Here is a 20,492-nt window from a genome sequence, read left to right on the forward strand (position 1 = left end):
CTTTGAGGGGTCCCGAAAAGCGCTATATAAATGCAATCCATTATTATTATTATTATTAGGAAGGTGGCGAGCAGGTAGAAGCTGAGCAGGTCGGTGTAATCGGGACAGAGAAAAGAGCTCCGTCTCTTTCCTCGTCCAGCACGTGTTGGGCTGATTCATTTCCGATTAGAGTGACTGGGCTGCTTCTCACCACATGAGGGAGAGAGAAGAGGAGAGAAAACTCATTTCCTTATTACCAGTCGATACCTGCCCGTGTTTCACCTGTATGGAGTCGTTTCATGGTGGGAAAGGTCGTCAGTCAGCCTCGTTTTTATGTTTTTTAAGCATGTTAACCAAGCAGAACAGGCGAGCGAGTGACGAGCAGACTGTACGGAGCACACTGCAGCTTTAACAGCATGAGCTGCATGACAGCATGCATGAGTGCGTTCACACGTGTGGGTGTGAACATGAGCCGAGCGGATGTGTTACACCGAGTGTGTGCCAAGTGCTCCACCTGCTGCCGAAACGCTGAAGGACCGAGCGTGTCGGCGCAATGAGGTTGTCAGAGCTTCGACCTTTTGCTGTTGCTTTACTCCTGCAACAACGCTGCAGACTGTAGAGGCACCCGCGCCGAGTGAAGAAGAGCCGGCTGGATTAATGCAAGCGGACAAGAGGAGCAAGGAGAGGAGGAGAGGAGGAGACGAGAGCTCCGATATGAGCCTCGGGGCTTTGTCTGTCTCCGGTTGAAGGTGATTCTGCCTTTAATTCAACAGCAAAACTTCACAGAGAACTCATTAGCCCCCAAATCATTCAGGAATATGCTACAAGTGCAGGTTATACCCTCACTCACCTACTCACCCACCCACAAGCAAGGCAGAGAGATTACCAACCTTGATAGGGTCTCAAACAGGTAATTAAAACCAGAGGCAGTTTTTCCATTTATAATTACATCCAATTAAACTGCCAGCAGTCTTCCTTTTGTAAATGTGAGCACCGGACATTAAAAAAAAAATCTCTCCTGAATTATCCCACACAACCCTCACTACTCCTCCATATAAATGTTACGCGTGGCTAATGATGGCGACGTCGAAAGTTAATTGAATAATGGCTGAATAATGGGCAGAGAGAGGAGATGAAGAAGGAGCTGGAGGCGAGAAGATTATTACCTTTGTTGAAGAACATGGAGGCCATCTGACCCATCTCAACCCGCTCCATGATGTCAAAATGATCGGCCTGCCCCGACCTCTCTGTGAAGACAGGAAGCAGACGACGGGAGTAAAGACACCACGTGCTAGGAGTCAGATAAGCCCAGACTGAGATAACTATATCTATCCATCAAAAAATATATACACACACACATATATATAAAATATATAATCAAGTGTCTTTATACTTGATTTAAAATGTGCTACAAATTTACAACATTTATTTAACCCTTTAAGACCTACCATAGAACCAAGTCCACCAGAGATTATATTATATTTTTACATGCTGTGGAGCCATTTTTGGGAGCATTTCAAGTTGCTATACATCAATACAACCATTACAGCCTAAATTTTAATAATATGTCTGCATTAAGTGCATAGTAATTACATAAATTGCAACAAAGTGCAATAAACTACAAAAAAAATTGAAAATCATTTTTGTTTTTTTAACATATATTTCTAGTTAGAGAAATTTAAGAGGCTTATCCCTCAAAACTGTAAATACAAAAAAGTTGCACAAAATAGTTTCCCACCACAGGAAATTTATTTTGAGTGTCTTCATAGTTTTATTTTTGAAATACACCAATTTTTATACACTGCAAGAAAAATAAATATTATAATGCAAATTTGCAAAAAAACAGCATATGCATCAAAATAAACTATTTCCAGCAGTGCAATATGAGTCCTAAGCATCCCAGAAACCACACAGTCACTTCCGGTTTCGGGCAGGTCATGGCGGACATGCGATAGTTTGCGCTGATGTCTAATCCAAGGTAGGAAGTGTTATGAACAGCTGATCGGATCGGCAAAGCGTGTTTCTGGAATATTATGTTGTTGTTGCTGCAAGTGCTTTTTATGCAGTTTTTGCAAAGCTATATGTGGAAGGAAACTGTGACCGAGGACAAGCTGATGGCATAAGATGTAAGTACAACTCCTCCGGTTTCATATGCAAAAAAAATTATTGCGCTAGCTCACGTGGTTGCAGAGCTACCGGGATTTAAAAATAGTTACGCAAAACAGAGCGTGCCCGCTCCGACCGGCTTTAAAGGGTTAAAGAATTCACATTAAAGCATTTTAACAAATGTAAGTTTTTCTCAGGAAATGCCAGAAATGATGATAATTATACTCAGAGGCTGTTCCACCTTGTTTCATTTGCCAAATTGTGAAAATCTGAAAAATATTTAATATAAAATCGCATAAAACTGACAATTTCTTACATTTTTGTTTGATAAATGTATAAAATTCATGTCGTTAGCCAGTCATTGGAGCACTTGCTTGAGATGCCATGTCTCTAATGTTCGATGTGAATATTAACTTGTCTGTAGCTGCACTGCTGTCATGTGACTTGCTGATTGGATAACTGCATGAGTAAGAGGAGCCTGAGCCGGCACACCTCGACTTCAGAGCCTGGATCCAGAGCACGATGAGTTTGTGATATATTAAGATGACGTCTCACAGTTCTTCATTTCTGAATTTTACGTGCATTCGTGAACACTTCCTGCAAAATGAGCAATTTTGCCCAATTGCTTAAAGGTAAACTGTGCTAAGCAAGCCATGCACATACATCTGTAACGTGTAATAAAGCCCTGGGCGAGCGTATTTGTAGAGGTGAAACCTTACAATGAGAGAGAAAGCCTGAACTAGAGCGAGAGAGCGACACTCACGAACAGACAAGATGGGCCTCGTCTCCGGCTCCGATCGACCCCGGCACGTGACCTCGTCGTCGTCTGAATACTCAGACGTGGAGTCGCTGTTCTCAACCTGTTGAGGACGACAGGAGGAAAGCGTGACTTCCTGTTTTCCTCATTTCTAAACACAAACAATCAGCTGCAGCAGAGGAAGGTAACATCTGGAAACCACAAGCAGCAGCTGGGAAACCCCGTGGAGGACGGAGGCAATCGTGTGCCCACAGAGTCTCTGCAGATTAGCGTCAATTAGGTGTCAGTGATGGTCAGATCTGTGCGTGAATGATGAGCTACATGGCCCGCCTTACAGCGCCAATCACAGTTTAACTAAGAGTTCAACAAACACCAGACTGCAGGATGTGAACCCGCCTCCATCTGTGACATTTTGTATTATTAAGTTATGATTTATCTTTGGACAAAACCAGCAAGCTTCCTTTTAAAGGATGGTAAATTCGTTTCTTGGACTCCAGCCTTGATTTTAGCCTCAGCTCACAGGTTTTAGGCTGTTTTCACACCGACACACTTTGTTTGCTCAGGTTCAAATCAGATATTTTTGTAAAAAGTCGTTTTTCCTGTGGTTTAATTTGTTTTCATACAAAAAAAAATCTCCAAGAAGCCAAAATCTTCGGTACAAACCATCTGAGAACATTTAATGTGGCTATTGGTCAGATGTGTTGGGGGCAACACGAGTAAATACAGGAAGGAGGACAGAGACCACAGTCAGCACCCCAGTGTAATAACCGTGTTCACAGATTATAGCATCACTCGGACCACCTGACCCTCCTGATGGCTCCCAGATCTTAAAATTAAAACAAAAGGAGGGTCACATGTTTTTCGGTAACCACCTCAAAGCTTTTAAACATCCCACATCACTCAAACTGCAATTCAGATAAATTAAAGACAACCACAAACATAAAATATACATGAAACAAAAGCAGACTGGATAAAAGGCATCGTGTAATGGATAAAAACGGGTGCAGTCACAGTGCTAACTGTGCTGATTTAAAACGATTAACTGGGATCCGTTTCTCTAACTTTAACAGCTTCTGCAGATTGTGTAAAAAAGAATCTGTTTCAACATTAACCTGATGATTTTCAATAGTCAGTCCAAACATTTATTATCCTTCCTGAAACTCTGAACACTGACATGTTAATTCAGTTACATTCCTCCTAAAACACCAGCAGAGGGCAGTCATGTCTCCCAAGCACCATTTAATCAGAACATCAAGCGTCTGAAGATGGAAGGTGACCCGTTACTTGACTTTTTGAGCAGCCTGTCACAGAGGCAGGCCTGTACGCCTCCCATACTAAACCAGATCACTCCTGCTGGGAGCTCCTCTTTAATACCTCAGGTAATAAAAAGTAACTGATTGATAATAGCTGGTGCTGTTTGACAGTTTTCTTTGCCTTGAAAATTAATCCCTTTGAATACTTAAATCTTCAGACAAAAAAAGAAATTTAAAATGAAACCCTTTTGAGGGTTTCACAATTTAGCCTCCAGTGCACTGCCAGACTGCCAAGCCCTGCTGGTGAATCATTTTAAGCTTTGGTATTGAACTGGTATTTAATGGCAGTTGGTCGGAGCACAGGTAGATTCAAGCAACAACATTTTTGTGTGGAAATATTTTGGTGTAGCGCCACAAAAGAGCCGTGTCCTCAAAAACTGTCCTTCAAACTCAGTCCTTCTCAAATACATAAAACACTTTAACCCACAAAGTCACAGTGACGACAGGTGCTGCGTACGCGTCGTCATATTTCCTCGTCTTAGCTTTCGGGAGACATTCGTTTGTCCCGTTATCACTCTCTCTCCGCCTTTCTTTTCCTCACTGTTAAATATTTTTTTGAGAGTTTGTTTACTGCACTTCATATCTCCTGCTCTGTGCTGTGTGTGTGCACATGCTCAGTGCAAAAAACCCTGCCACCTACTGGAGCGGATGTGCAATCACACTATTCTAGTACAGAAGGGCTGCCACAAACGATTATTTTGATAGTCAACTAGTCACCGATTATTTTTGCGGTTAGTCGACTAATCAGATCATCATCCATTGGACGTAAAACGTACAGCTTATTGCACCAGCAGCATCTGCTCTTATATAACTATCATTAGCTTACAGATTTAAGTGTTTAAGGTCTGTGCTAACTAAAAATAAAGACAAGATGATAGTTTATTAAATTTAAATGAAATTTGCAGATTGTTTCGGTGAAGTTCAATAAACTCCTTGCTATCTAAAATATAACAGAACACCAGAGTAAATAATCTAGCATCTCACACTTCTGATAATCAGCTGTCTGCTTGATGTTTATTCAGCTGTGTAAAAACTATAACTTTAATCTCAGCCAAACAGATTTACTCAGGAACAAATAAAATACTAAAAAAACCAAACAATAACATTTTTAAGTTATCTAAGTGACTTATATATCATGTTTAACCTGAGTAGCGAAAGACGGCGGTGGGTTTGAAAACGATTAGCCGGAGTCCGGTGTTCTCACGGCTCTAGTTAGCCTAGCCCCCGGCTAGCTATCGAGCTAGTGGGTAACAGACGTCTCCGAAAACGTCGGAGCGCTTTTGAAAATATGTGGTGTCTTGATAAACTGAGCAGATATTTGAGGTTTACACAGCTACATTCTCGCCTGAAAATATGTTAAACGTTTATTTTGTGACCCAGAAAGAATAATAAGAGTAATATTAAAACTAACTAGCTGCCGCCATTGTTGGAAACCGAGCTGCGCCGCGCTATGAATTCTGGGACACAACTTCTTCTTCTTCGGGGTTTAACGGCAGCTGGCATCCTTGTACATGCAGTGCTGCCATCTTCTGTTTCAGTCCGTTATTACACTCTTAAATCCTACTACTTATTCCTGCAGCTTTTGGGATCTTACAAAGCTTCAAACGACGCGTCGACTATTAAATTAGTCGTCGACGATTTTGATAGTCGACCTAATCGTGACTAGTCGACTAATCGTGGCAGCCCTATAGTACAGCAAAGAAAGCATGCTTCCCGGGGTCACATGCTCCCCCTCTGGCATCGCACCCCACTGTTTGAGAAAGGCTGCAATAAGGGATCTGTGTTGACTTAAAGCTGGGAACGTATGGACTTTACACCTGCTGTTATCATTAACCTTCAAAAACATATAATATAAAGAGGTTAAAAATATCATAGCTTAAGATCTGCTTATATCCATCCACCAACTATTTTTAGTGAAATCATTTAACAATGTTAACTGGCACTCATTCTCTCTCCTTCCAAACCAGCTGACAAAGGTCAAACGTATGTCCTGTGTTCAGCGTTAGAGTTTAAATACAGTGCACAAGACAGCTGAAGGATGGAAGCAAGAGTGAAAGGAGAGGTTCACAAGACAGAAGTGCGACCGGCTGTGATGTATGGTGTGGAGATGGCGGCACTGGGAGGAAGACGGGACACCGAGCTGAAGATGTTCACATGTTCATTGGACTCAGCAGGATGGACAGGATTAGAAATGAGTCCATCAGAGGGACAGCTCAGAGTCAGAGAGGCTGAGAAGGTTTGGACATGTGCAGAGGAGGAGGGATGCTGAGGATGGAGCTGCCAGGCAGGAGGAGAAGAGGAAGACCACAGAGAAGATTCATGGATGCAGCAAAGGAGAAGATGCAGAGGGTTGGTGTGACAGGAGGATGTGCGACCCCTGAGGGACTGAAAAATGAAGCTGATGCTAAAGTACAGTTTATATAAGCTTTCTAGAGTGTTTTTGAAGACGAAGATCTCCCTTGCTGTGTGCTCGGGTGGATGAACTTCATCAGTATTTAATTAGCTTGTTGCTTGGCACTAATTAGCAGGTTTGTGTCGGACATCCATATGAACTGTTAGAGCGCCACCTCTCATTCAGATACGGTAACGTTCAAAAAACCAACATGGTGGCGTCCAAATCAGTAGCGCTGAGTCCAAAATCAGTGGGTGACATTTACATAAGTGATGTCAAAACATGACAAACATGCACCGGTGCAAACTAAAGAGCAGGTAATGGTGACTGACTGCTCTCTGGTTTTTGCTAAATAAACTTTTTGTGTGTTTTTGTTTTAAAAAGCGTATATAGTTGTTAAGAGGCTTCACTCATGCAGAGGGAAATAAAGTGTTGAGCAGCTCTTCCGTTTCCATTAGATGGAGGGAAAATGCTGAGCAGTACAGCAGCCATGAATCACGGCTGAGTGTTTGAGGCGAGCTATTGTCCTCGGGCTCATAACTCCTCGACTGGAAACCCACAGGCATTAAGCAAGACGACTTCTGTACCCAGGGAGAAACAAAAAAGCAAAGGCCGAGCCATTTGGAGTACACAAAGATCTTTTTTCTAAGGCAAAGTAAAAATGATTTAAGACTCTGTTGTTTCCTCTGGTAATCAGTATCGTTCTACACCGACGGCTTCATCCAAATTGGGTTTCTTATAGACGAGTGGCAAGAGGCGCATTTCACTTCTGCTAGGATTGGGCAATAAAACAACAACAGCCCCCTAAATAAAAAAAAATACAGCTTCCCTTTTAAAAGAGAGAATTTTCAGGCTTTAAGCTTTAAATATTCTACAGTCAAGTGATTTTTACTGGGAGTGAAATGAAGACAGTCACCGGATCTATAAAGAAGGTCCAAATGTCCGTGTGGTGATAAACTCAAATAAGGAAGACGTCAGTCGTGTTTAAAGGTTACAAACCTCTAAAGTCAGACTGTCGTTCTCATTCTCGAGTCAAATGACTGCACAGGACACTTTAATCTTCATAGCAGCGCTATAAGATGTGGTAAAGCTGTTTTCTCTGCATTTGGCATCACAGTTACAAATTTCACCTGTGTCTGCTCGAGTAGAGCCAAATCCAGGGTTCCTGCATCATGTCAAAAGTCTAAATGGATGCAAATCCCCACAAAAACAAAGAACAGCACAGATTTCTGTGCCAAAGCCTGAAGCTACAGTTACACTAAAGGAAAGAGTGGTTGCAGTCGTCGCTACGACCAAAATCACTGCAATCGTAATGATCTTGCAGTCTTGTTTCTTTTAAATGGGAGCAGAACACAACAACAACACAAAGCTGGTCTGCAGCCTTTCTGTAAAAATAATGCAATAAATGTAACAGGGGGGGAAAAAAAATCAGTGAAAAACACAAATCTGTTGCCATAATCATCTCTGAGGCTACGTCCACATGCACACAGGTATTCTTTTATGCATTCGGGGTTTTCATCCGCACATAAACAGCGTTTTGGGTCATTTAAATGGAGATTTTCAAAAATTCAGTTTTGGCGTTCAGGTGTGGACGAGGAAAACTGAGATTCATGCAACGTCTTCTTCTTCTTCTAAATTTGATTAGCAGACTCGCGCAACGTCAAAGGCGTGTGCCGTTTTTGACACCACGCTTACATGTACACACGCAGCTACTGTCCCTCCATTTAAAAAGACAGCGGCATCAGGGTGAACTTCTACAGTCAACACTCACAACCAAATCCCAACGTCAGTTTTGAATAAATGTATTTTTTTTAATTAAATTGATGCATGCTGTTTGCATTTTGCTCATTCCAAAGTTGAGTCTGCACAACAGCCAAAATACTGTCTTTAGTTATTAACGTCTGAAATGATGAACGCACTTGAAAACTAACACAAAATTAGCTGCCTGACCAGAAAAACAAAAACCTTCCAGCAGTACTTAAGGTTTTGTGGTGGCACAAACCCTCTTTACCCTTTTCCTCCCAGGCTTCTAGACTTCTGATTGGCCAACATTTAGTTTTTAGTGTTTACATGCGGACAGAGATATTTTTTCAAAACTGCACGAGTGGACGGGATTTAAAAAAAACAAAAACAAAAACACCCGTTCAAGTGTGGACGTAGCGTGACTGCACTCAGAGTCCAGCCAGAGCCTCGCAGAGTCGCTGTAGTACGGTGGTCACGCTGAAAAATGGCACAAACGCCAACCTTGCAATTATATAAGAACAACTAGAATAAAAACAGCTGGTAGCCAGCTGAGTCCACTGAAATTAAAAGCGGTCGCTGAAGGTTGAAGGTATTTCTCAACTCAAACTCAGGCGGACAAACTGCAAAAAAAATTCAACGTAATCACTGAGCAACCACCAATTTTTCCTAGTCGCTAAGCAGTTCCCTCCTGATTTTACTCCATATGACTGAGACATTACTGGCTTTACATTATGCAGACCAAATGTGCAAGGAAGCGAATGCCTCCTCTGACTGCTGTTTTGTCTCTGGTGTCTTTTACTCTCAGTGTTTACTGTAAACATTTTACAACTTTATCGCTGCTTCAACACATCAGAATGAGACCTTAAGCAGACCTAAGAGCTCGAAACATCCCTGCACTGCTTTTAAACACTAAACATTACTTTCACCTTGCTGCAGGGTCGCAGCTCTGTTTGGCTAAGTGTCTTATTAAACTCCCCCTGACAGGGAGGAACATTTACTTCTTTAATATTTGGTTTGTCTGACACACATCCTCACAGCAAAGGGAGAGCGATCTGTCCAGCCCACATCTTATTAAAAAGGATATTTACATACAGAGTAAGAGCCTGCTCCTTCCGACACTTTATCATCTCACCTCTTCCTGCTCTCTCCTCTTCCAGCGCAGCTGAGCGTTGGCCGCTGCCATCGCCTCGATCACGAAAGTGGTGGTCATGTAGCTGTAGAGGAGATGATAATTGAGTTAACAGGTCATATTTTTAATGACAGGGGAAAAAATTAAAAGGTGCTTTCACCAGCAGAAACCTTCATTTATTACGCCTCCGCAGGCTGGCGAAGAAAGGAAAGCACCAAGTTTCTGTGTATAACAAATGAGGGATTTGTGAAAGCTTCAGATTAGAATAAGTTTAATGAAAAATGGGTTTATAAAAAGGTTCATATTGTTAGGAAAAGCCTACACTGGGCCTTCCCTATAAACTTTCTCATATTCATGCTAGTTTGAGTGTAATCCCAACTCTGAAAAACTGATCCAGTATCAGTAACATTTCTTTGCCTGCAGGTATACACCAGCTACTAACATGAAGTGGAAGAAGCAAAGTTTTATACACATTTATTTATTTGATCCTTATTTGCCCGGTGCGCTCCCTATAATTAAAATCTCTTTTTCAAAGCACACTGCCAAGAAAGCAAAAGGTTGCAAAAGCTATAAAATGAAGAAAATCAAAGCAAACAATTACAAAAAAAAAAACCCAAAACAAAGTCCAGCTCAGGAATAACGCGCTTGGAAACGGAGCTCTTCCAGGAAGATGAATGAACAGCTTTAGTGTTCTGCAGATTGCTCCATGACCAGGGTGCTGAGTGAGTTTGTTCTACCAAATAGTCACCACAGAAATATATTAAAATATATACACAACATGTACAACATGAAATATTCTATACTGGGAGTAAAAAATGTTGACAACAAAACAAACCAAGACAAAAATAAAGCGATTCCCTCTAAAACATACTTCGGTGTTCTCATGTGTGAGTAGGAGCACTCAGCAAAGACTTCCTGTCACTCATTTATTAATAAATCCCAATTCAGTTAAGTTATCCTGAATTATTGCATTTCTGTTATTTATTATTATTAGTTGGGTAACCAAACCCTGATCCGACCTTGCATTATAAAGAATTACTTCCAGTGTATTCCTCACTTCCTAACTCCAGCTAACTGCAGGCTAGTTGGCACCAGAAGCTACACATCCAGGTCCAGTGTGCTGAACTATCAAAGCTCCCTCCTATTTTAAATAAACTTCAGATCCCTGAGTTACTACCAACAACCACTGAAGCAATCTGTGCTCCGCGCCACGACACTTTTGTTAATTAAATAGTCTTTATATATTTCTTAAATCTGATATTTTTCTACATAATAATCTGATTTTAGGAGCAGAGTTGGCAAGAAACACTCAGAACTACAAAAGAAATGTTCATTTGAAAACCCGACATGACCCTGCACAGTGTGCCAATAAAGCCTGAATAATTTCAGCGCCTGAGCAGGTCTTTACTAAACATTGCTGCAATCATTCATCGAGCTACTTCTCACTGTGGGTTCACTGATAGAGACCAAAGGAAGTCCAGTGTCATGAAGTCATTTGAATGAGCACTTCTCATATTTCAGCTACAAGCTGCTCTCTCTTAAACTTAAATACTAGCATGCATCTGAGATGTTTAGGCTACATCTGTAAACGGAAAATAAAAAACAAAAACAGGGCTGCACAATTTCACTTGATTACAATTTTGTCTTGTCTCAGTTAAATCAAGATAACTGACCTATACTGAAGGTGAGTGCTATCAATCTGTCCCTAAATCTCCACCTGGTGATGTGCCTGCATGTGCCAATCACAGCTCCTCCCTGCACCGTGCAGTTTTATGTTTCCAGTAAACAGTCTGAACCTGTAACGCTACATTAAAAGACGATACAAACACCAGACAAGAAACAAATCGAGAGCTCGTTCCTGGAAGCAGCTCAATCCTTCAGATTCAGGGCCAGCGATGTTAACCGCGAACAAATCACAACCGGCATAATCACGCAGTCCTAATAGAAAGCAACCTGGACACAATAGAGTTTTTAAAATGTGCCGTGTTATTAGTGAAAGAGGAAGTAAAAGAAGGCCTACTGGGTGGCAAATATCAACCAAAGAAAGAAACCCACGTTTATCGGTGAATGCCAGACAGAAAAAAAAGGCAGAGCTGGAAGTCAATGACTATTATTATTTAACTCAGTTTGGATCAGAGCAACACTCACCTCATAAATCCTAAAAAGGTGATGAGGGCCAAGCTGACCACCCACCCGGCTTGAGCGAAGGCTTTGGGCATCGTCAGAGCTCCGGTCCCCACAATCAGGTTGAACATGTACACCAGCCCCACCTGGAGAGGAAACCACAGGAGGTAAAGACATGCACGGGTGTGCTCCTGATAAATATTAACATGTATCACCGCACAAGCTTTTCATTTCACCTCTCCTGACCCCATCTCTCCACAGACATCCAATATTTTTTACTATTGTATAATAATATTAGAAAATATTATTAGAAATTATTAATGATTTACTAAAAGCCTTTTTCCTCAAGTGCAAAACCTCAGGCACCACAGTATCAGGTGCTCCTTGGCACCCGGGCTGATACAGATCAAGCTACTTAGGTGGAAGAATGGGCCAGTGCCAAGGGAGACAGTAGGGATTAATTGGGCAGCACTTACACTATCAGATAGCTGAGTGCTTTAATCATTCAAGGCTTTTACTTCCTGGAAGAAGAAAGAAAAACAAAAACAGAAAAACTTCTGACCAGCAGAGCTGACTCTTTGTGGCAAAGTCATGCTGAAGTAAGCAAAGTCAGGGTGTGTACTGAGCTGTCGAACTGAGTAAAGACGCCTGACGTGACAAAAAGAAGAAAAGAGGATGTCGAAGGATCTCTTAAGCTTCCTCTTTATTTATCATTGCACTTTCACACACAAAACTTCTTTTTACAAGCAGACTTGATAAGCTGTTTTCACTAAAAGTCATCTCGAGACCCTTTGTTTGTAAGAATATTAGAGAGAGAACCCAAACAACGAAATGATCCCCTGCGAGCAGCACTTGGTGACTGTGGAGAGGAAGAACTCTATTTTAACATCAAGAGACAGCCAGTAGAAGCAGGAGCAACCAAAGGGGGGAGAAAAATGTTGCATACAGAGAACATGAACAACAACTAGTAAATACAACTACAAGCCTGCAGTCTGAGAGTGAAGCTAGTACTCTCACTGTGGTATTTTCAATCAACTGAAGACTTTTCAGAGAGCTTTTAGGAAAGCCTGATAATAAGGGAGCACAACAGTCGATCCTAAAAGTAACATGGATACATTTCTGAGGCAACTTGACACAGACGTGTCCTAACTTTATGAAGTATTTAATGTGGTTGTTCAGTCACAGGGTTAAGGGTTTCTGAATGTCAGGGGTTCAATCTCAGGCCCTGTGACGAGGCTTTTAACCCTCTCTGCTTCAAGGAGCTTTGCTCCACTGCACTGTCGTGTTTAAGTCAGTCTGCCCCAGGGCAGCTGTGGCTACAACTGTAGCTGCCTCCACCAGTGTGTGAATGTGAGAGTGAATGAATAGTGGAATTGTAAAGCGCTTTGGGTGCCTTGAAAAGCTCTATATAAATCCAATCCATTATTATTATTATTATTAAGTGACAAAAAAAGAGAGGCACGTAGTTCAAACAAGTGCAAAGGTTGGCGATAAAGCAACAATACTGCAACTACAGCATTTTCAAAGAGGCCTGTCAGGTGGTTAAGCATGTGCCTGACCTTAAAAGGAGCTCTGACAAAGACGACAGCTGAGGCTTTTTAATCGGGATTTTAACCTCAGCAGTTTCAATCTGCTATTTTTTTTTAAGCTAATTCTTCTAAAATTTGAAAGAGCATTGCTTTCCAGTGTTTGGTTCCTACAGTGACACCATCACACACTCTAATGTCCTCTAATTTTCTATCCAGGTCAAGTAAATCATTCCCTGGCCGTCACATAGCTGCTGTGCTACTCTTTCTTTGAAAACACTTTTAATTAAATTAAACTATCAGCACTGATTTTGTGTTTAGGTGTCCTCACAACCAGGACCATCTCTTAGCTCCTTTAGTGACTAAATGCATCAGCTGCTTTGGGACAGACGTGACGAGAGCACAGCCACGCTTGGAAGTCAAACAATTTCCTTCGATTCTCCTCTTTTCATTGACAGGAAAGCTGTGACTAACACACCGTCCTTTGTTTCCTTTAAACTACAAATTACAATCAAAAGCAGCACAGTGTGGCAGCCTTTATAGGTCATAATGTGTTGAACATTAAACGCCCTTTCATGTGTTCGGAACAGTGTGCTTTAGTAGGAGAGGCTGTTTTAAACCATCAAGGGTGTGTTTTAAATATTCAAAGAGAGACTGGGAGATAACTCCTGCATGCTGGAAACTTACAAATGGAGAGTAGGGCTCTCCTGTGTCTGTAATTCCACCTGCCATGGTCGGTGACCCTGGTTCTCACCTCTCACCTGGACAGAAAGAAAAAGCAGTCAGGTAGCTTATGAAGCCTGTTGTGTCACTGCCATGATGACAACAATTATCTTTTCTTAAGTTTCAGGGGGAGTGTCATTCAAAGTGCTAAATCTTTTCTTACTTGCATGGAAACAAAAACCCGGTAACTTATCGTGCAATTTAGCATTTACCTTAACATTTCCATGAAGTACAAGCACAAAATCCAACCTGGGACATTAACTTTTAGGAGCTGCTCTTTAATTCGGCACAAATATGACGCGTAAATCTGAAGGTTTGTGTTAAGTGTCACATGTCTTCTTACAGCTGTCAGTGACAAAAACTGTACTGCCATATTTCCTTTGAGCCATGGCCACAAATATCACCTACTAAATGTTTTTAAACGTTAAGTATGAGTATCTTCACTGGCTACTTTGCTTTCATTTAGTTGAGTTTATGTAATTTCAGTGAGCTGACATTTGCATGGCAACCGCTCATTCGGGAAGTATAACGTCAGACTAGCACATCTATCACGTTTGATTAACAGCATAAAATAATTACTAAAAAAAATAGATAAATTCATCAAGTTATCCTGCAGATATCGAGCTGCCACAGAGCTGTCATTACTGGAAATGAAAGTAAACACTGCTCACCTCCCTCCTCTCTGGTTTGTGTTGCTAACTTAGCTGCTAAGCTAGCAGGATGCTCGGGACCAAATCCTCACTCGCTAGCCGAAAAAAGCTCACTTTTCCAGTTCAGCCAGCACGGACTGGTTCGCCTTTATATGGCAGCCTGGAAGTTGGTGTAAAGCGGGAAATAAAAACGCATTTCTACAAAGAAATACGTCTCTAACACGGCGCTAACTTCAGCAATAAACTAACCGAACCAGCTGGTTCGGTCAACCAGTCAAAATAAAACTACCTCTGACGCAAGCTCACATTTCCGTTACTTATTTTCAAAGTAAAGGCTTGTTTACCCTAGTTGCAAGGCAGCCCGTTGGCTGACCAAAGAAAGATTTTATTTTGAACATTTTGCCCCATCTTATTATCGTTAACTTGACTGTAAAATCACGGTTGAAATTTGACTCCATGTTTTAGAGTTTAATATCACATATTAATTATATTTATTTTTTATGGTAACCTTTAGCTTATTCTGCCTCGCGTTTTACAAATACATTTGATAAATTTGTCTATTTGAATTAGCCACAATTTATTACCCGCCTTTTCGGACTGTCAGGGTTATCAATATGAGCGACCCTTCTAGCGGCATGTACACGTGTACATGTCATATGACATATGGCATACCTGTCTGTGCCATAATAAAGCAGAGTCCCTGGGTCTTGGGCTCACACTGAAATCCCAGTGAATGAAATCCTTCTTTTATTGGCGTTTACAATTCTGGCATCAGACAAGTGAGATTTGCTGCAAACTTACCACGGATGCCACTATGAACCAGCGCCCTTCTATAATAATCACATTTACTGGAGATGAGTTTATAAACGTGTCGCCTGACACAGTTGTTTTTACGTTATTTCAGTCCACAAACTGAGCTGAACCGGCACTTCCCTCTCGGGCATTTAAACACACCCTCAGCTGCAGAGGAGTTAAATAAAAAACGGTTATAATCCATCAGATCCTCCTGTGTCTTAACAATCGAGCTGTGATTCTGAGAAGTCTGTTAAACTACAGCCAGCTTCCCTTCCAGCAATATGATAGATTTTATTAATATTGTAGCTTAAGTCTTTTCCATACTGCTGACCAAAGCATTTAAAATTCACACTCACTGTACAATCGTGACTGCACACTCCCACAGAGCTTTGGAAACGCTTCACTCACACTCACACACACACACTGCTGCTGCTTTAACTGCTTTCAGTGTGTTATATGTGTTTAATCTCTTGATATTTTCTAATATTGTAGTTTTAATTTGCTTCATAAAGTCAATCGGCCGTCAGTAGGCTCATCTGTGTTTCTGATTGGTCAGCTGCTCTCAGCTCCAACCATGTGAGCACTAAACTGATTAACCCTGAATCAGAATCAGAAAGGGTTTTATTGCCAAATGTTGAGCAGGTTTACAACATTAGGAAATTGCTGCGTTACGTAGTGCAAAAACATACTGTCAGAGCAGGTCAAACAGACTGTGTCCAGGGTGAGAAGGGTCAGCTGTGATCCGAGCTGCACGCCCCAGTGTCCTGGAGGTGTACAGGTCCTGCAGAGATGGGAGTCTGCAGCCAATCACCTTCTCAGCAGAGCGCACAACATGCTGCAGTCTCTGTTTGTCCCTGATAGTGGCTCCAGCGTACCACACGGTGATGGAGGAGGTGAGGATGGACTCGATGATTGCGGTGTAGAATTGCATCATCGTCCGTGTTGGCAGGTTGAATTTCTTCAGCTGCCTCAGGAAGTACATCCTCTGCTGGGCTTAATGACGGAGGTGATGGTGGGCTCCCACTTCAGGTCCTGGGTGATGGTGGTACCCAGGAAGCAGAATGAGTCCACAGAGGTGATGAGGGTGTCAGTCAGGATGATGGGGGGGAGTGGGGCTGTGTGCTTCCTGAAGTCCACAATAATCTCCACTGTCTTCTGGGCGTTCAGCACCAGGTTGTTGTGGCTGCACCAGGACACCAGACGTTCAACCTCCCTCCTGTAGGCAGACTCATCCCCGTCCGAGATGAGTCCAATAGCGGTGGTGTCATCTGCAAACTTGATTAGCTTGACAGACTGGTGGGTGGAGGTGCAGCAGTTAGTGTACAACACAGCCCTGAGGGGAGCCGGTGCTGATAGTCTGGGAGTCCGAGACATTTTTTCCCAGGTCTCACGTGCTGCTTCCTGTGCGTCAGGAAGTCAGTGATCCACCGATGGGATTAGGCACATTCATCTGGGAAAGTTATCAAGTTGATAACCTCTGCTTAGCCTTATTGAAATGAGAGTGACATGTGGGCGGATTCAAACCAACGAAGAGTTTTATTTGGTTGAAAGTACAAAAAACCCATGAGCTTGAAGATGGAAGCATAAGAAAAAGATTGATGACAGAAACAAACAAAAGAAGAAACTGAGAAGAGTTTACAAGTTACTGATGACTAACTTTGATATTTGTCTGTGGTCTGTTTAAGATTCAGTTCCAGGTTTAAGTCTGAGAATTTCACGTGACACTCACTGTGGTGGTGCAAACACGCAGTAGCATGTTTGCAGTAGCATGACTCAGCACCTCCTCCCTTTTTCACATTGGATGCTCGTCAGACGGCAGGTGGGTGGGGCTTCTGTGCCTGAGATTACCACATCAGACATCCCTTCTCACTGACTTCATAACGAGCCGTGAGCAATCAGGCATTAAGTGTAATAAAAGCAACAAATAGCACAAAAGCCTATGAGGTCCCCATAAAAACAGATACAGTGCAAATATGAGACTGTATGAGAATTGGGGGACCCCGGGATTACTTTGGGGTCGTCTGCAACCATATGTTAAACAACAGGATTGAGAATTGGCGCCTCCAAGTCTGAGGTCAAGGTCAGAGGATGTAGTGTCAGGGCAGCAACTCTTCCCAGACCCAGGGAGGAATTTAAGGATCAGAGAGTAGTGCCAACGCTCCTCGGTGGCTCGGGCATCTGATAAGAATGCCTCCTGTGCTCCTTTCAGGTGACGTTTTTCAGGCATGTGCAACTGGGAGGAGATCCCGGGGCAGACGCAGCACACACTGGAGAGATTATTTCTCTCAGTTGCTTTGGTGGTCCCTGCAGTAGAGGTGGAGGAGGTGGCCAGGACAAGGAGGGATGAACATGTGGTTAGACTGCTGTCATGTGACAAAAACTTGGTTAAGTGGATGGCAAACAAAAAGGCACAAAAATACATATTTTTTATGAATAATAATCAAAATTGATAATTATAAAGATTAACACATTCATTGTCTTCGTCTCGTCTTTCTTCTTGTTTTCGAGCTGCTTTCAGTTCAATCAGGGTTCATGTCAGCAGCTCACAGGCACGACCAAGGTCCTCGTCCTGTGATCTCACCTGGACTTTCTCATCAGCTTCATTAGACTCTGTATAGGAAATGGAAGAAATAAATAATCAGAAGTAAAAGAGACATATATACAAGTTCATGTGAGTTCATCTGTTTACCATTTAATCAGTCAGTTGTTTGGTTCTTTTTAGAACTGGCAGAGTATGAATAAAATGGGAGTAAATGCAATAATTTCTCAGCGTAAACACATGTAACTCCTGCCAAGTGGAATCAGGATGATAACAATACCAGAAAAGTGCAAATGCACAAAAGCTAAAGGAGAATTATTTCACTGAGTCTGGCAGTTTGTAACGTTTAAGGCATTTTTCACCGAGGTCTGAGTGACACCAGAAGGGCTTATACACGTGGGTTTATACGTGTGTGGTGGAGGTGTGGTCCCTGCTGCAGGGGAGGGATGGTGCAGTGAGCTCAGGGGGGCAGTAGGCAGGTGAGGCCACAGATGGTGGCGATCTGACTAATGACAGTCTCTTCTCTTATTGTGAGGCGGGAGACCGGTGCAGTGCGCGTACTGAGACCAGCTCTGAGTGGAGACTGAGTGACATCATCTGCAGAAAATACCAATAAAATCTGCAACCGTGAGCACAACCACTGTGTGTTGGGTCCATCTTTAGAATGTGTCTATAAGGACAAATTTATAATAAACATGAACGGTAGTAGCATCTATGTCTTTGTTTGTTTTTAAAAACTGTGGATTACAATGTGTCAATAAAAGGAGAAGTTTTGTTTCTTTCACTGCTGTTATCAATGTTTTTAACAGATTAACAACTCTGACATCTTACTGGGGTGGACAGCACGGGATTTTCTTGATAAATGCATCACATGTAACTGAACACTCAGGTAAATGTGATTAAATTCCTTCTCTACATAAAGAGTCTGAGTAAACAGTCTTACGCTGTGAAGTCGCTTGTATTAAACAGAATATAATAGCATCAATATATTAAATCAAATGGCCTTTGTGCATCAGTATTGTTGGCTGGGAGCTGAAGCAAAAAGCAAACACACGAGATCTCATTATCAGACCAGGTGGGAGTGGAAAGGTTGTCAGTCGGTACAATGACCTTGAGATTGAGCACTCCTAAGCACAAACATCCTTCCAGCTGTCCAGCAAATTTCTCAACAGCATATCCAGCTCAGGCTCACAGAGGGGCGGGAGTGTGTAGCAGCTACCACAGGGTGAGAGGCAGCGTGCACCAAGAACAGGTCACATCCATCCATGCATCCATCCATGCATCCATCCATGCATCCATCCATCCCAGTAATGTGCCCCCTGCATTTTAAAGAGGTATCCTCAATGAATGTGGAAAGTGAAAACTATTAGAAAAATTCTCACAATCCTCTTTAAAAATATTTCCTTTCTAAGATTGTGCCACCACAAAAGATTTAAACTTAAATACACAAGACATCCACCTGTAATTCAGTCGGTTAAACAAACATCAGGTGAATTTCGGGGAATTGCAGCTGTGTGTAGACACAGCCTCCTTTTGTTCAAATGTGTTTTCATTTCATGGACAGGTGTGTGTGACGTCATTCAGCCCACACGCTGTGTAAACAGTTCTTTCACAAATATCTGAAAAGGGAAAAAGACACCGGAGCTCAGTTTACATCGCTTCAGCTATAACATTTCAAACCAGCTGTGCATCGCAGTAGAGCCAGTATTAACTGATGAACAAACTGCGCTTTGATATTTTCATCTGAGCCCAGTTCAGCCTTCACATCAAGCAGATAATCTCCTCTTCACAGGAGGAGAAGACAGCAGCCCAATAATCCCTCCCACTGACCACTCAAATAGCAGGGCCATTTTATTTAGCTGTACATTAACTGTAGTATATTTAATAAAGTCATGTGAGATTTTATGTTCAAACTAGTCTGCCTCTTTAAGTCTCAGGGGGCTGTGCTGCTCTGCTGGCCCACCTGTGGCAGTTTCTCCTGCCTGGGCTGTCTGAGCCATCGAGCTCTTTGTATTTAGAGGCTGGATGCTGCTGCTCTTCACTGCCAGATAAATCAGGTCCTCTTTGTTACACACTAGTCTTTGTGCTCTTTGTTCTCTGCCCCAGTTTGTCTGTCTTCTTCACAGTGGCCTGTTTATAGCCCTCCTTGTAAACCTGTTTTTTTTGTTTTTTTTAGTTACCACCAGTCATGGTCAGTAATTCCCAGCAGCAGTAAAGAGAAGGACTTGCCTGCCCTTTCTCCACTGACACACTTCTGTTTTGGGCCTATACCTGCTTAATTTGCCCCTCAAAAGCCCTGAAACTGACCAATAAAAAAACGTCCACAAGAAAAACCTGGAACTCATAAAATAGTCCAAAACAAAAGTCCATGAAAGGCAGTGGAGCAGAGGACACGGTCTATAAACATTTCAGGAGGTCGACCCAGAGGACGGCCGCACAGGAGACTATAATGTTCAGGAGGCCGACCGCGGAGAAGACGGTGGCGATTGAGCAGGTCCAAAGGCTGTCTTTGCTGGTGAAGATGTCCAGTCAGCGTCCTGGAAGGTGGCCGCCAACGCCAAACCAGACGTGCACGAGGTTGAGCAGGCTGAGCCAGACATGAACGAGGCAGGACCAGGCGACGGCGTGGAAGCCATGGGTGGTGGAGCAGGAGGTGGCGCTGCAGGCGACGGCGTGGAAGCTGCCGGTGGTGGAGCATGAGGTGGCTGGATGGGCT

General features: G+C 42.5%; 1 protein-coding gene across 1 annotated transcript in view; it reads right to left on the minus strand.

The window, feature by feature from the left end:
- Positions 1-14,716, minus strand: part of slc38a12 (solute carrier family 38 member 12) — an 83,739-nt gene extending 69,023 nt beyond the window's left edge. The window contains exons 1-6 of the mRNA XM_035912610.2: positions 14,464-14,716; positions 13,757-13,830; positions 11,568-11,689; positions 9,423-9,504; positions 2,849-2,945; positions 1,146-1,226 (exon numbers count right to left, since the gene is read on the minus strand). Coding sequence (XP_035768503.1) covers positions 1,146-1,226; positions 2,849-2,945; positions 9,423-9,504; positions 11,568-11,689; positions 13,757-13,801 — 427 coding nt within the window. The 5' untranslated portion in view covers positions 13,802-13,830; positions 14,464-14,716. The remainder of the gene's footprint in view (positions 1-1,145; positions 1,227-2,848; positions 2,946-9,422; positions 9,505-11,567; positions 11,690-13,756; positions 13,831-14,463) is intronic.
- Between the last annotated feature and the right edge of the window lie 5,776 nt (positions 14,717-20,492).

This window comes from Neolamprologus brichardi, chromosome 4 (assembly GCF_056152115.1).
Source record: "Neolamprologus brichardi isolate AB-2024 chromosome 4, ASM5615211v1, whole genome shotgun sequence".
Lineage (NCBI taxonomy): Eukaryota > Metazoa > Chordata > Actinopteri > Cichliformes > Cichlidae > Neolamprologus > Neolamprologus brichardi.